The 16,532-nt window shown below is 55.3% G+C and overlaps 1 protein-coding gene across 3 annotated transcripts in view; it reads left to right on the top strand.

The window, feature by feature from the left end:
- Window positions 1–15,148, top strand: part of TIE1 (tyrosine kinase with immunoglobulin like and EGF like domains 1) — a 39,267-nt gene extending 24,119 nt beyond the window's left edge. For 2 of the 3 annotated variants that reach the window (XM_054037819.1, XM_054037822.1), the window contains 12 exons: window positions 268–558; window positions 4,062–4,352; window positions 5,308–5,501; window positions 5,717–5,927; window positions 6,736–6,846; window positions 7,042–7,232; window positions 8,302–8,415; window positions 8,931–9,001; window positions 9,419–9,459; window positions 12,748–12,844; window positions 13,223–13,322; window positions 14,157–15,148. In XM_054037819.1, the coding sequence (XP_053893794.1) occupies window positions 268–558; window positions 4,062–4,352; window positions 5,308–5,501; window positions 5,717–5,927; window positions 6,736–6,846; window positions 7,042–7,232; window positions 8,302–8,415; window positions 8,931–9,001; window positions 9,419–9,459; window positions 12,748–12,844; window positions 13,223–13,322; window positions 14,157–14,228 (1,784 nt within the window). In that variant the 3' untranslated portion in view covers window positions 14,229–15,148. The remainder of the gene's footprint in view (window positions 1–267; window positions 559–4,061; window positions 4,353–5,307; window positions 5,502–5,716; window positions 5,928–6,735; window positions 6,847–7,041; window positions 7,233–8,301; window positions 8,416–8,930; window positions 9,002–9,418; window positions 9,460–12,747; window positions 12,845–13,222; window positions 13,323–14,156) is intronic. The other variant, XM_054037820.1, reaches the window with a different exon arrangement.
- The last annotated feature ends 1,384 nt before the right edge of the window (window positions 15,149–16,532 follow it).

The raw sequence follows: 16,532 nt of genomic DNA, 5'->3' as shown, positions 1-16,532 counted from the left end.
TAATCAACTCTGTTCCAACTGATCTGAGAGTCTGGGCCCATGCTGAGTCTAGTCTGAATTTACTGGGGCGTTCTCATCCTCCTCAGCATCAGGGCTTGATACAAGTGTAGGGTTCTGCCAGGCCCTGGAGCCTAGATTGGCAGCATGAGGCTCTGTGCATTCCTTCGGGAGGAGAGAGAGGACTGGCCCACAGTGAATTTGCTGTCTGGTTTTCACAGGCATTGGTCCAGTAAAGATATTACCTCATCCACCTTGTGTCTCTAACAGAACCCACAGCCAAGCCTGTGATCGAAGGCTGGTCTGTAGAGGGGAAGAACACGCTTCATGTTAATTGGAACTTGCCAAATAACTACGAGCCAGCAAATGGGTTCGTTGTACGTCTCTTGGACTCAGCAAAAGTGCTTGTCCGTGAGATGAATATAACCTCCATGTTTGTGCACTCTGCCCGCATCCCTAACCTGGAGTTCAACAAGGAGTATGGCCTGGAAGTGTTGGTCTATCACTGCACCAGCCTGGGCCCTCCATCTGACCTCTACAAGGTCATGATCAACAGCAAAGGTAGGTAACCAACAGCCCCTCCTACCCCTGCAGAACCAGCACTGTCAGGAGCAAAGGGAGGGAACTGTTTGTCCTAAGGACATGGGGCCAGCTCCTCAGCTGGTGTAGATCAGCATAGTCGCATTGAAGTGAATGGAGATACACTTGGTGGGGATCCGATCCATAGAATTTGCCACACAAGATCAGACTACTGGTCCACTGGGCTCTTCTGCCTGCTTATTTCAGGGACAATGGCCAATACCTGATGCCTCAGAAAGAGGCAAAAAAGTCATGATGCACCTGGCTCATGGTACAGTCGTGCACAGGTAAATAGTTTAGCCTGACATGGGGAGGGGGGAAACTTTCCTGGCCCTTGTAGGGATCAGCTGGTATCTTGAAGCATGAGGCTTATTCTTTATGTCTTAGGTATGTCTGCACGTGAACCGCCCCAGCGGCACAGCTGCAGCGAGCGCTCCACTGTCAGTATAAGTAGTGCCTACCGGAGCGGCTCTCCCATCAGCGTAACAATCCATCTCCCTGAGAGATGGTAGCTAGATCGACAGGGGTTAGGTTTCCACGCCCCTGAGAGATGTAGCTGTGCTGATTAAGTTCTCAGTGCAGACCAGCCCTTAGTATCTAGTTGCCAGTGTTATTAGGCATAAAACTATTATCCAGCACCTCTTTCAGTTCGGCTCCATATGTCACTCTGCCCCTGCAGCCATGACTCCCTCGGCCGATTGCCTGAGGAGGGAAACACTGTCTCTTTTTCTTTCTTCCACAATTGTTTGGCCCAGAGTGGCTTCCTGCTGCGTAATCCCCTGTTCCATGGCTACTGCTTGCCCTCTGTGTGTAAAGCACTAGCACAGTAGGGCCACCGTCCCAGATTGCTATTGTAATACAAATCCTGCATTGTGGCAGGGGGTTAGATTAGGTGACCCTTGTGGTCCCTTCTAACCCTACAGTTCTATGAAATAATAGGTAACACAGGCCATGGAATTTCACTGGTGATTCCTGCATCAAGCCCAGTAACTTGCTGCAGTTCCTTAGCCTTGTGTCATTTAATAGGACTAAAATTATAGCACTGACCATCCCCAGTTTGATTCTTTGCAGACACAACAGCTCAATTCTTCCCAGGTGCCACTGCACCAACCTCCTTGGAGTTACATGAGAGGGGACCATTGTGATCATCTAGTCTGACCTGTACAGCACAGGGCAGAGACCTGCCCCACAATAATTCCTAGAACGAAGCTTTTAGAAAAGCATCCCATTTTGATTTAAAAATTGTCAGTTAAGGAAAATCCATCACAACCCTTGGTAAATTGTTCCAATGGTTAATTACTCTCACCAGTAAAAATTTACACCTTATTTCCGGTCTAAATTTGTATAGCTTCAGCTTCCAGCCATTGGATTGTGTTAGACCTTTCTCTGCTACATTGAAGACACCATTATTAAATATTTGTTCCCCATGTAAGTACTTTAAGTACCAAGCAAGACGGATGCAGTTTGTCTTTGAGGCACTGAATTTCCCTATTGTTTGGAGAAGGGACTTTTTGACAAGTCACCCCACTTAAAATAAACGTCAGCGAGTTGTCCCAGGGGCATGTGCAGAACTGGAGATACTGCTCCCACTTCAGCTAACTGTGCTTTGGAGAGGTTAACCCTCCTGCAGTCAAGTAAGAGTGCCCCTAGAGGTGACAATCACCAAATTCAGCATGACTTTGGGATACTGTAATTAGACTGTGGAACTTACGGGCACTGGATGACATTGCGGCCAAGAATACAGGAAGATTCAAAGAGGGGTTGGACATTTCTATGGCTATCAGTAATATGCACAGGTATTACAGTTAATGTGTAAAAGGGTTTTTGGAAGGGAGACAAAACCCTGCTTTGGGGCTTAAGCCAATCTCTGACAGATAGGGAGCAGGCTGAGACCTTCATGGAGGCCACACTATCCCACATGAGCCTGCAGTGGGCTTTTGACAGTGTTCTCTGAAGCTCCTGGGCTGGCTATGGTCAGAGACAGGAGAGTAGGCTACACAGACCTCAGGCCCAACCCAGCCTGCTCATTCCTCTTTCTGTGGTGCTGAAGAAAGAAATTAAAACCTTAATTTAAAAAATGACCAGCCATTGATTATCTTGTGGGTCCTGTCCCATACCACGGCTGGGGTAAAGGGAGGCAGTGGTCAGCATCCACTAGACCCTGCCGCCTCCTCTGTCTCATCCCTTCTAACTATTTAGCGTTGGTGCTGACTCGGGATGGCAGCCATTGCTCACCCAAACATGTGCTGCTCTCCCTGTCCGGCTGATGCCTCAGCTCTCTATTTCCTGTAGCTGGTTCTGCACACTGCATCCCGCTGCCCTGAGGGCTCAGCCCTGCACTGCAAGCTGGGAGCATCTGAGAAGGGCTGATAGTGCCCCTGGGAGCCCTGCCATTTAGTGCAGACGAAGAGCGGTGACTAGAAAGATGAGGCTGAGGCCACGTCTACACTAGGTGCACTTTGCCAGTACAGTTCTTGCAGTGGTGCTCCTAGCATGGACACAGCTTATACCAGCCACACTGCACTCTTGCCGGTAGAGCTTAGACTCATAGACTTTAAGGTCAGAAGGGACCATTATGATCTTCTAGTCTGACCTCCTGCACAACGCAGGCCACAGAATCTCACACACCCACTCCTGTAACAAACCCCTGGCCCTGACCTATGTCTGAGCTATTGAAGTCCTCAACTTGTGTCTTACTCCAGCTCCTCCCTGTGAAATAGGCTCTATTGGCAAAGGCGCACTTTTACCAGAATAACCGGGCCTAGCCTAGGGGCTTTCCCCAGCCCAACGCCATTGCTCAGGGATTGCACCTCTTGACGCCGCAGACCCGTCACCGTGTGTGTGTGAATTTAAAAAATATGGCCTTGGCATTTCCCAGCCTCCCATCCAGGCAGCCCTCAGTCTGCTCTGTCTATAGCCTCAGCAGTAAAATCAAACAGGAGTCAAGACTCCCACCTCATTGCCTCTCTTCCCCGGCCCTAGGAACGGGGTGCGCGGCTCCAACCCCGCCCCTCTTCCCAGCCCTGTGGACGGGGTGCGCGGCTCCGACCCCGCCCCTCTTCCCCGGCCCTGTGGATGGGGTGCACAGCTCCGACCCGGCCCTGGGGACGGGGTGCGTGGCTCTGACCCCTCCCCTCTACCCCGGCCCTGGGGACGGGGTGCGCAGCTCTGACCCTACCCCTCTTCCCCGGCTCTGGGAGCATGGTGTACGGCTCCGACCCTGCCCCTCTGCACCAGAGGTCAAGGGGGGACCTGTCTGGGGGGTGATCCCACTGTTCTTCCTTCTGTGTTTATTCTGCTGTGGCCCATTGACTGTCACCCCCTCCCACATGCACACACGTCCTTTCCATGATCCCATGCCCTGCACAGCCCAGGGAGTCTCCTTAGCTGTGGCTGAGGCTGGGGGCTGGGCTCAGCCAGGCCTGGTGCCTCACACCCTGGAGATGTTACCTGTGGTGCTGATTTCCCTCCTCTCCTCGTCCCAGGCCCCTCCTCCCCCAGATCTCTCCACGCAGAGCCCCTCACGGACACTATCGTCAAACTCACCTGGCAGGCCCCTGAGTATCCCAACGGGGGTGTCAGTAAGTACATTGTGGAGCTGCAGCAGCTGGGTGGGGCCAGTGAGCCACAGTGGGTTGACACGGACAGCGGTGGGGAGACCACGAAGACCATCCCGGGCCTCAACGCCAGCACATGCTACCAGTTCCGGGTCCGAGCGAACTCCCATGTGCCTGGGGAGTGGAGTGAGCCTGTGAAGGCGGAGACCCTGGGGGACGGTAAGTGGGTTATTTCAGAGACGCACCAGGAAAGCGCTGAACTGAGTGGGGTATGCAGTCCCCCTTCATCCCGGCTGCTCTGCTGACCTACGTCTTGGACCCCACCATAGCTGGAGGCCTTGCACCTGTATCCATTCCCTCCTCTCCCACACACAGCCATATTGCCAGGGCAGCCCCAGCCCAGCTGGCACCCCACACACACAGGCCCCTTTGGAGTCTTGGCTCTGTGTCCAGCCCTGCAAAAAGCCTAGTTAGTGGGTGATGTGCTATGCCCCAGAGTGTCACCAGTAACCACCTCTCCGCTGGTGTGTGACCCACTGAGCGGCTCGGGCACTGACCCCCACATCAGCTGCGAGCCCACAGGAGAGCTGCTCCCAGCAGCACTGCTGTGGTGTGTGGAGACAGCAACGCTCCTGGGGCTGGAACATTGTCTTTGGCGTGGGGAGGCAGGGCCAAGCAGAAATGGGCACGAGAGAGAAACTGAAGGTGAAAAAGAGCCAGGAGGGGAGGGGAATGGTGCGAGAAAGGAAATAATAAGTCAGTGGGGCTGGGGGGCAGGGAAGGGCACAGCCTGAAGGGGAGTAAAATGCCCTTTCCAGAACATCGTTCATTTCAGTGCAGCATGGGGAACATGCAACACTTGTGCAAATCAGTGTATGTGTGGGTGCAAATAAGCAGCAGCTGTCAGGGCCGGGAACGTGCTGTCATGGCTCCAGTCGTGCAGTGTGATACCTGGGGCAGGTGAACTGCAGAGCCCCGAAATGCCAGGGTCAGCTGCAGCCACTTCGCTGCATGGCCTTTGCTATTGGGCTGCAGGGCAATACTCAGCCAAGGAGGAGAGGGGTTTTCCCAGTGCATGGAGCAGTGCAAAGAGCTGCGTTGGGCTGGAGTTGGTGCATTTGATACCTTGAGCCGGGCACAGCCATGAGCCCTCTGTTCCCCTCCCTCCCTGCAGGTGCCTTGAGCGAGGTGCCCAGACTACAAAGCCAGGACATGCAGCCCTCGGGAATAGACCAGCAGCTGCTCATGGCCATCATTGGCTCCGTGTCCGTCACCTGCCTCACCATCCTTTTTGCCCTCTTGGCACTTTTCCTTATCAAGAAGAATTTTTTTCACCGGCGCCGGACCTTCACCTACCAGTCTGGCTCAGTGAGTAATGCTGCCTCTGCCTCTGCCTCATCAGACCCCCAGTCAGGCTCCCTGAGTCCCCATGTGCCAGCCCGACCTCTAATCCTAGTGCATCACGGGCAGCGTGAAGCATGCCTCACGCGCACACACACCATCACCCCCAGCCCTGCTCAGACCACGGTGTTGGGTTCCTTGGGGGCCAGAAATCTTTAACTTCCCCCTTACCTGTTTGTCAGGGGGAAGAGACCATCCTGCAGTTCAACTCAGGGACCCTGACCCTGACCCGCCGGCCAAAGCCCCAGCCTGAGCCCCTCAGCTACCCCATCCTGGAGTGGGAGGACATCAAATTTGAGGATATGATTGGAGAGGGGAACTTCGGGCAGGTCATCAGGGCAATGATCAAAAAGGACGGCCTGAAAATGAATGCAGCCATCAAGATGCTGAAAGGTGAGCGAGCCTGTGCCTGCTTGGGGCCCAGGAGGGAAGGATGAATGGCAAGGGGATTAAGGACAATGTACACATCCTGGCAGGGATCCCTGCACCCTGAGCTGGGCCCCAGGGCCCAAGCTGGAGTTTGCTCCAGGTACTGGGACAGACTCAGCCTCGAGCAGCTGAGATACTGAGCAACACCAGAGCTCACAGGGCTGCCTGAAGGCCCCACATCTGGGCTCCGTGGGGCCCAAGTCCAAATCTGAGAAGTGCCCGATGTGTGTCCCCCAAACACTATCTGAATGGGAACAGCGTGGACACCTGGGGGGTGTGTGATGGTTTGTGCCCACCCGAGAGGATTTTTCAGGAGTGGGCAGGTGATGGGGGTTTGCACCCACCCAGGAGAGCACCTCGGGGGAGAGGGTTTCTGGTGGTTTGCACCCACGGGGGGTGGAGGGGCAGTGCTGAAGGTTTGTACCCACGTGGGAGGGTGTCTCACGGGCGGGGGGGGTGATGGAGGTTTGCACCCACCCAGGAGGGTGCCACGGGGGATGGGAGCCAGTGCTGGTGGTTTGCGCCTGCCGGGGGTGTGGTGCCAATTGCCTTGTTTTAAGAGTCACACCTGGCCGAGGGGTGGAGGAGGTACCTCAGGACTGCAGAGGGGGGTGGCTGTGGACAGGAGCCTCAGGCCTGGGACTGCAGAGTGGGGTGGCTGGCGATGGGAGGGTGTCTCGGGACTGGGACTGCAGAGGGGGGTGGCTGGGGACAGGAGGGTGTCTGTGGCCTGGGCCCCTGGACTGCAGCGTTTGTTCCTGGCTTGTTTCAGAGTTTGCCTCAGAGAACGACCACCGGGACTTTGCGGGGGAGCTGGAGGTGCTGTGCAAACTGGGACACCACCCCAATATCATCAACCTGCTGGGGGCCTGTGAGAACAAAGGTGGGAACTACCCCCCCTCCCCCCCCCCCCGCTGCTCTGGGTGGGCTGGGCCAGGCTTTTTTCCCTGCTGTTCCTGGGGTCCCTGCACTTCTCCCCATACCTGCTTCGCTGCCCTCTTCTGTGCTCTGGGCGAAGTCCTGCCCGCCCTACCCACTGCAGGATGTTGAAGGCCTGTCTCCCTCCTTTGTCCCTCAGGCTACCTGTACATTGCTATTGAGTATGCTCCCTATGGGAACCTGCTAGATTTCCTCCGGAAAAGCCGAGTCCTAGAGACTGACCCGGCCTTCGCGAAGGAGCATGGGACGGCATCTACCCTCACGTCCCAGCAGCTCCTCCAGTTTGCTTCCGACGTGGCCAAGGGAATGCAGTATCTAAGCGAGAAGCAGGTGTGTCCCCTCCCCTGCCCTGCCTGCTCTGAGCACGTGCCAAGCTCTGCCATGGCCAGCAGCCATGGTAGCCACGTGGGTGCGTGTGCAGGAGCGTGGGAGGAGTGCCGGTGCCTGCACAGCTGTGTATCAGAACCAGGAGCTGAGGCGTCTGGCACCAGGCTCTCCCTGAAACACGCCAGCCATGGCCACCGCTCTGTGACCCAGCGACATGGAGCCCAGCCTGCCTGCGGTGAGGTAGCGTTACCACGCCCCAGCATGTCACTTGCCACCAACAAGACACAGAGCTGGGGCAAACTAGCCAATGAGTATAGGGCTCTCCCACCCATCTGCGTTCTGATTGGCTGTGACGTGTTCTGCACGTGGGGCACGGGAATGGAGGAGCTGGCGCCATGGCCCTGCCTGCTCCTGTCTCAGAGAGCAGCTCTGCTGCTCAGTGGCTGGCCCAGCTGACCTACCCATGCTCTGACCCAGAATGCGGGGAGCCGGGCACCCCCCGAGCCCTGCTGAAGCACCCTCCCATGCTTAGCCGCCCCATGACGCCCCAGTGCTGGGTGTGAAAGGCCCCCAGTCTCCTCTTCCTAGAGCTGCCCCAAAGCCCAGGCAGTCCTAGGTGCAGCACGTTGACTTCCAGGGACTTGGAGCCACCGCTGCTGAGTCCAGGCTCCTTTCTGCTGCCTCCTGGCCAGGCTCCCTGAACCCACCAGCAGCTTGGCTGCCCTCTGCCCAGCCAGCTGGCCCAGGGGAGACTCCCCAGGATCCAGGGGAGCGGATCAGAATCCACTGCAGGAGCAGTAGCGGGGGCCCAGCTGTGCCCAGGGATGAGGGCTGGACCAGAAGCAGAACAGCTTTGTCCAAAGCGCCGAGGCTAAGGCCCGCCGGCACCTTCCCGTTCCCAGCTGCAGAGTCCCAGAGGGTGAATGCTGCATCGCCCCCACCCCCACACACCTGTCACCAAAGCTGGTCCCTGTTCTGGGAGTAACAGGAGGCTGTGCCGAGCTGGGGCCCGCCAGCTTGTCTCCAGGAGGGGTCACACAGGCCCAGCCCTCACTGACCATGGCTGTCTCAGTTCATTCACAGGGACCTGGCAGCCAGGAACATTCTGGTGGGGGAGAACCTGGCTTCCAAGATCGCCGACTTTGGCCTTTCCCGAGGGGAGGAGGTCTATGTGAAGAAAACCATGGTGAGTCCAGAGTGAGGGGCTCTCCACTGCGCCCTTGGCAGACCTAGGTTGCAATGCCCGAACCCAGCAGCTCTAGGGACAATTACTGTAATTGCCCCTGTCCTAGTACAAGATCTCTTCTGTCCCACAGCAAGGCCGTGAACCCCCCTCTACCCATGGCTCCCGCTGCCTGGATTGGGGGCAGCTGTTCCCTACCCTGGCTTTCCCCACTCAGTGGTGGGTGACACCTGTATCATAGAATATCAGGGTTGGAAGGGACCTCAGAAGGTCATCTAGTCCAACCCCCTGCTCAAAGCCGGATCAATCCCCAGACAGATTTTTACCCCAGTTCCCTAAATGGAACCCTCAAGGATTGAACTTGCAACCCTGGGTTTAGCAGGCCAATGCTCAAGCCACTGAGCTATCCCTCCCCCCTGATTGGGTTGGGAGTGGCTGTTTCCTACTCCCCCTTTCCATGACTGGGGGGGGGGCATTTCCCCACTACCCTGCTTATTACCGTGAGTCTTTTTCCCCAGGGCCGCCTGCCAGTTCGCTGGATGGCCATCGAGTCACTGAACTACAGCGTGTATACCACCAAGAGCGATGTGTGAGTCCTGCCCCCGGTCTGTGGGGTTAGCTCTCTGCCAATGCAGAAGGGGGTTAGCCGACCCTCCCTGCTGACACCGGAGGGGCTACTGCTCCTACACCTTCCCCGTGCCTTGTTCCCAGCTTCTAGCCCATCCCCCCACTCAGCCCAGGCTCGCTGTGCTCAGAGCCAGGGATTCCTGTTACAGCAGGGCCCCATTGCGCTGGCCTTGCTCAGCCCCAGCAGGACACAGTCCTAGCTCTGAAGAGTTTGTCCCCATTTCCAGTGCCTCCATCTTCCCAGCCCCCACCCCTGGTGCAGTCCCAGCCCCTCCCATTCCTGTCCCAGAGTGAACCCCGCAGACAGATATGCTGGAACTGGGCGAGGGGGCCCAGGAGGGAGGCACTGCTGGAGACCCAAGCGCTGTCTCTCTTTCAGGTGGTCCTTTGGGGTGCTGTTGTGGGAGATTGTCAGCCTGGGTAAGTACCGGCCCAGGTGGCTCATCCTGGGTTGATCCGTTCTACCTGTGGGTCCTGCAGGCATGGCACAGGTGTGCCCAGCTGGTCTGGCCCTCCCTCCCATTGCTCTGGCAGGGAGCTCTTGGCTCATGTCAGAAATGTTGTCCGAGTGAGGCAGTGAGGAACGTGAACATGCCTCATTGAGCGCTGCCCAGCGGAGGGTGCGATGGCACGGCAGTGCCAGCCAGGAGGGTCCCTCAGATCCAAGCACCCATTGGGGCAAGGGAGTAACTCACATGCCGAGGAGCTGGCATAGGGTCTCCACTGAGCTGTCTCCTCTGGGCCTTGGCGCCTGAGTCATAGCGTAGACGTGCTCTGAGTGCTCCAGCAGCCCAGCTGCAGCACTGTCCTGGAGACACTCGCGACAGCCACGGAAGGGCTTTCCCGCTGCTTTAGAGCCACTCCCTCAAGAGGCGGGCGCTGGGTCACCATCGACCTCGCGGCGTCTACACCTGGGCTTAGGTCAGCGTAGTGACGTCTCTCGATGTGTGGCTGCCCCGCCATAGTGTCTGAGTGCCGCACCATCTGGGGCAGATTTATCCCCATGGTACAAATGGGGACAGAGGCACGGACCCTGGCTCTCAGTACAGCCAATGGCTACATGCCTTGGAGGATCTGTGCCAGAGAGACCAGGTGACTTGCCCACGGTCATGCAGGGAGCTGTCATGGAGCAGGGACATGAACCTGAATCTTGGGCTAGAGCTCTAACCCCTGAGCCAGCCTGTCCCGAGTCAGGCCAGTCCCGACAGTAATCCAGTGTTGAACATGTTCCCAGTGCTGTGGGTTCTGAGTCTGTGGGCACCCGCGACAGCACCCTAGGACTGGCCCAGCTCCTGCCACGGCTCCAGCGGGCACTGCCTGTCCAGGTCTCTTCAGGAAACACACAACCCACCAGCAACAAATGCCTTCCAAAGTGATGGAGCTGAAAGGAGCATTATAGGGAGATACATGTGGGCAGCGCAGGGAGGCGGGGGGAGAGCCCACCCATTGCGTGTCCCCTTGAGGGAGGTGGCTGGTTCAGCCTCAGCCACAATCTGGCTGGTGTGGTCTGAGTGTGGCTGGAGCCTGGGCAGCTCTGGTTTTGTATGGCAGAGTCTGCACAGGGGTGGTGTGTGGCGTGGGACCTGCAAACTGAAATAGTCACAAGAGTGAAATGCCTGCAAGCTGCATGGAAACTTTTAAATTCATCATAACAGAGGCTCAAACTCTATGTATACACCAAATAAAAAAACACAGTAAGGGGACCAAAAAAATGCCATCATGGGTAAACAGAATAATAGAGGCGATTAGAGGCATATTTTAAAAATTGGAAGTCAAATCCTACTGATGAAAATAGAAAGAAACTCTGCCAAGACAAGTGTATATGTATAATTAGGCAGGCCAAAAACAAATATGAAGAGCAACTAGCAAAAACTAACCAGTTTTTTTTAAAGTACACCAGAAGCAGGAAGCCTGCCGAATAGTTATTGGGCCACTGGACAAAAGAGGTGCTAAAGGAGCACTTAAGGAAGATAAGGCCGTTGCTGAGAAGATAGATAAATTCTTTGCATTGATCTTCACAGCAGAGGATGTGAGGGAGATTCCCACACCTGAGTCATTCTTTTTAGGTGACAAATCTAAGGAACTGTCCCAGATTGAGGCATTGATAGAGAAGGTTTTGGAACAAATGATAAATTAAACAATGATAAGTCACTAAGACCAGATGATATTCATCCAAGAGTTCTGAAGGAAGGAACTCAGATATGAAACTGCAGAACTAATAACTGTGATATGTAACCAATCGCTTAAATCAGCTTCTGCACCAGATGACTGGAGGGCAGCTAATGGAATGCAGATTTTTTAAAAAGGCTCCAGAGGCTATCCTGGCAATTACAGGCCCATAAGCCTAACTTCAGTATCAGGCAAATTGGTTGAAACTATAGTAAAAAACAGAATTATCAGACTGCTAGATGAGCACAATATGTTGGGGAAGAGTCAACATGGCTTTTGTAAATGGAAATCATGCCTCACCCATCTATTAGAATTGTTTGAGAGAGTCAGCAAACATGTGGACAAGGGTGATCAGTGGATATAATGGACTTGGATTTCAGAAGGCCTCTGGCAAAGTCCCTCACCAAAGGCTCTTAAGGAAATTAAGCAGTTGAAGGTCCTCTCATGGATCAGTAAATGGTTAAAAGACAGGAAACAAAGGGTAGGAATAAATGGTCAGTTTTCAGACCGGAGAGAGGTAAAAGGTGGGGTCTCCCAAGGATCTGTACTGGGACCAGTGCTGTTCAACATATTCATAAATGATCTGGAAAAAGGGGTAGAGAGTGAGGTGGCAAAGTTTGCAGATGATACTAAATTACTCAGGATAGCTAAATCTGAAGCATACTGTGAAGAATTACAAAGGGATCACACAAAACTGGGTGACTGGACAACAAAATGGCAGATGACATTCAATATTGATAAATGCAAAGTAATGCACACTGGAAAACATAATCCCATCTATACATATAAAATGATGGGGTCTAAGTTAGGTGTTACCATTCAAGAAAGAGATCATGGAGTCATTGTGGATCATTCTCTGAAAATATCTGCTCAATGTGCAATGTTAGGAACCACTAGGAAAGGGATAAATGGTTGCCCCACCTAAAAAAATGATGTGTTAGAATTGAAAAAAGTACAGAGAAGGGCAACAAAAATGATCAGGAGTATGGAACAGCTTCCCTATGAGGCGAGATTAAAAAGACTGCGACTGTTAAACTTGGAAAAGAGACGACTAAGGGGGGATATGATAGAGGTCTATAAAATCATGACTGGTGTGGAGACAGTGAATAAGGAACACAAGAACCAGGGGGGTCACTCAATGAAATTACTAGGCTGCAGGTTTAAAACAATGATAAGGAAGTACTACTTCACACAACACATAGTAAACCTGTGGATATTGTAGAGACCAAAAGTATAATTGAGTTACAAAAAAATTAGATACGTTCATGGAGGATGGGTCCATTAATGGCTATCAGCCAAGATGGTCTGGGACACAACCACATGCTCTGGAAGCCTCTAAACCTCTGACTGCCAGATGCTGGAATTGGACAACAGGGGATGGATTACTCGATCAGTTGTCCTATTCTGTTCATTCCCTCTGAAGCACCCGGCATTGGCCACTGTTGGGTGACAGGATACTGGGCTGGATGGACCATTGGTCTGACCCAGTCTGGCTGTTCTTATGTCCTTATGAGTGTGTGTGCTGTGCTCTGCCCCCAGGAGGAACTCCTTACTGCGGGATGACGTGTGCCGAGCTCTACGAGAAACTGCCGCAGGGATATCGTATGGAGAAGCCCCGCAACTGTGATGATGAGGTGTAAGTGGGATCTGGCTGCCCCAGTCTGTCCCAGTTGGGCCTGGTGAGACCAGGAAAACAGGCTTGGCCTTGGCTGTGGCCATGGGGCACCAGCCACACACAGGAACCAGGGCCTCTTTGCACGGCCTCTGTGTTTGTTTGGTGTCTTGGGGGACGGGCTACGTCACATGATGTAATCCCTGTGCACTAGGAACAGGAAAGCTGGCAGCCTCCCCACCCGTGACCCGCCGTAGGGCAGCCTGCTGGGGTCCCTTGCCTTCATCCCTCCTACTGCAGTTTGCTTATGCCTCAGCTACTTGCCACCTTCCCTGCCCATGCTTCCCCCACCCCCACGTCCTGTCTGCACTGACACAGGCCCTGCTGTGCCCTGTCTCCTAGGTATGAGCTGATGAAGCAGTGCTGGCGAGACCGCCCCTACGAGCGCCCGCCCTTCGCTCAGATCTCCATGCAACTTATCCGGATGCTGGAGGCCAGGAAGGTAGTCTGCTTGTGCCCCAGCGGGGCTGGCTGCAGCTCTGTCCCTCCCTCAGCGCTGTACTCAGGCCCTGGGGCAGGGCTGCACCCAAGGGGGAGGCAAGGGTGGCCTTACGGGGCAGTCCCATCACAGTAACTGCCACTCCAGGGCTCTAATGAGCTTTTCCAGTGGCCAGGACCAGCTGGATTGCAGAGCTGCTGTAGCTCCTTTCCCTGGCCATGCCCCGTGTTGGCAGCTGCTGGGCGATGATGTAAATCTGACTGTGCCACACGGGAACTGCCATGATGCTGGGGAAATCCTAGGGGCTTTGCAGCCTCTCTCCTCGGAAGGGCACCAGGGAGCAGGGCTTTGAGCCCTGCCACGTGCTTGGGACTCATCTCCAAGCCGGAGTCCAGGAAGCTTTGCAGGGGGACAGTCACAGCTGGACTAGGCGCGTAGTGTGGGGACAGCCCTGTTCTGGAGGGACATGCTGTGGGGTCAGTCCCGCTCTGCCCAGTGCCCCGTCCTGCCTGGCATTGGCAGGGAACACCGGCTCTAATCCCTGTTCTGAACCTCACCAAGTGGAGCCGCAGCCCAGACCCAGACTACAAGGGGCTCGGGGGAGAACACTGCCCCCTCCTGGCTAAGAGAGGAGCAGCTCCCAGCCTTAGCTCAGGCCGAGGGGCACAAAGCCAAACCCCACTTACAAGGTGTTCAGCCCTACCTACGTTCGCTTAGACATGGGGAATCACCCAGACAGCACTCGGAGCCGGCCAGGGTCCTGATACCAGGACCAGGGAGTAAGGGGCAGGATGTTCTAACCCAGCCCCAGGCCTGACACTCTCTCTCCCCATCCAGGCCTATGTGAACATGGCCTTATTCGAGAACTTCACGTACGCCGGCATCGACGCCACAGCGGAGGAGGCCTGAGGGCGAGTGGAGCACAGCGCTGGGAGCCCTGTAAATAACACACCCCGACTTGCCGCACTTGGACGCCAGGGGAGGGACATGGCCTCTGCCCCGTGTGGGGCATGCAGTAAATGGCCTGCTCCAGCATGGAGAGTGGAGACGAGGAACTGCCCTTTGTCCTGGAGTAGGAACTTGCCTGGGGGCAGTTTCTGGCTAACATGATACCCCCATATTCTGCAGCCAGATTCCTGGCTGAACGGCAGCTTCTGCCCCCCAGTCCGCTCAGGCAGGACTGCCCTGCGCTTGCTGCCCTCTCTGCCGGTCTCTGCAGTGCAGCTCTACACCAGTGGCAGGGCCAGCCAATGGGCCAGGCTGTCCCTGTCTCATGCCCCTCCCCGCTCTCCCAATCCTTGCTGCAGGCAGGCGCTGTGCGTGGCCGAGGACAGGGGCAGGGAGGCCTGTCTCCCCTTGAGCCCATGGACACTGGGGCCTTCTCTGAAGCTGAAGGATGTGATACCAGCCCCTTGCTGCCCGAAGAGAGGCACAAAGACTTGTCCTGGGTAAAGGACAGACTTGGAAACAGCCCCAAATGTAGAGCCCTCGTCCCCACCTCCAGCCCCAGTGTTTCATGTGTGGCTGCTCAGCTTCCCTGCTGCCCGTGGGCTCTCGGAACTGACTCGCTGTGCAGCTGGACCTGGCCCGGCACCATGCGGCCAGCGCACTGGCACACAGAGCTGTGCAAACATTGCTCCTGGATGCTGGAGACCCTCTGGGACAGGGCGATCAGGGGAGTCTGAGAGGAAGGATTCCAGCGCTGGCCTTTGGAACACCATGGAGGAGTAAAATATTCTAGGCTTGGCCCCAGGCTCCTCTCTGACCTGCCAGAGACCAGTGGGTGCCACGACTTGTGCTTTACGGTTAATAAAGGAAGTCTAAGGGACTGGCTGGCTCAGGGGTTTGGGGAAGGGGCTTGAGCCTTTCCTCTCTCTCTCTTTCATAGAAACACAGATTGTAAGTCTAGAAAGGACACTTAGATCGTTTAGTTTGACTTCCGCTAGGGGGCACTGGCTCCAAGCCAGCTCGAGGGGGGGGGGACTGGCTGGCTCAGGGAGCAGAGAATGGGATACTGGGTCTTGCACCACTGGTGCCTGTGTTTTCCCTGACCTGCCATGAGGACGTCAGTGTCCTGGGCTATCTCAAGAGCATGGAATTTGCCAGTTTTGAGCGTGGGCCCGTTGCTCCCAGAATCCTGGATAGGGTATGGTTTATGCCTGTTTCTTCAGGAGCAAGCAAACTAATTAAAGAAACCCTCCTTGCACGGGGATATTGGGCCATGCTGAATAGCAATGGAATTCCCTCCTGAACTCTAAGGAGACAACTGGTGCTCTGGTACATGAGAATGGATTCCCCTGAGTTCAGCTTTCTGGTGAGTGCCCACATTGTTGCTGAGCGTCTAGTTTTCTTACCCACGTCCAGTCCAGTTGTGGTATTTTCCTTCTGCATGGCTGGCAGTGCAAAAGCCAATTACAATGTATGATTTTAAAAAACACATTCTGCAGCATGTGCGTGCTCTGAGTGCATGCCCTGTGCTCGGAGTGTTCTGAGGGGTCCAAGGTGGCGCAGAGGTGCAGCTGTATCCTGGTGCTCTGCACGGGCCCTCAGGCTCTGCTCTCTCTGTCGCTCTCTCTGGGAAGATGGTGTGGAGCACATGCCTGGCCTCACAGTCGCTAGGCTTGGCCTTAGGCACCTGGTGGGAGCTCAGTAAGTTTGGAGCAAGCAGTTGCCTGGGGCAGGTGACGCCTGTCTGCATAGCTGAATATCGCCATCTTGCGGAGCCTGTACAGGTGGTGGATACAGGATGTGTTGGGAGGGGATTTCTGTCCAGGCTGAGCTGACGTGAGGTGTGAAATCTCCAAGGGACTAAACCATGCAGCATTCCTCTATGAGCCAGAGCTTCCTTTCACCAGTGACATGCAGCAGCCTCGTCACCCTGTGTTGTCTTGAGTTGTTATTGAATGAATAGCTGAGAGGTGTGTGCAAGCATGCCCCTGACTGGTCTGGTGTGTGCAAAGAGCTGCTCACACAATGGGTGTGTAAGGGGCAGCTAGTCCCAGAGTGCTGCCTGCAGAGGGACCCAGTGTGCATCCTAGAGCCAGGACTCCCTCCCGGGTGCACCCCCTCCTTACCCACCAAGCAGGGACTCGGTGTCTCACAGCAGGGTTGTTTTTCTTCCTATCCCAGCCTCCATTCTCTCCTGTAGCCGCAAGGGCAGGACGTGCTGCCTATCTGATAGGCACAGGCTCTATTGGTGCCATCACTGTCAGT

This window comes from Malaclemys terrapin, chromosome 8 (genome assembly GCF_027887155.1).
Source record: "Malaclemys terrapin pileata isolate rMalTer1 chromosome 8, rMalTer1.hap1, whole genome shotgun sequence".
NCBI lineage: Eukaryota > Metazoa > Chordata > Testudines > Emydidae > Malaclemys > Malaclemys terrapin.
Note: the sequence above shows the minus strand (reverse complement) of the source record. Positions and strands in the feature narration are given on the sequence as shown.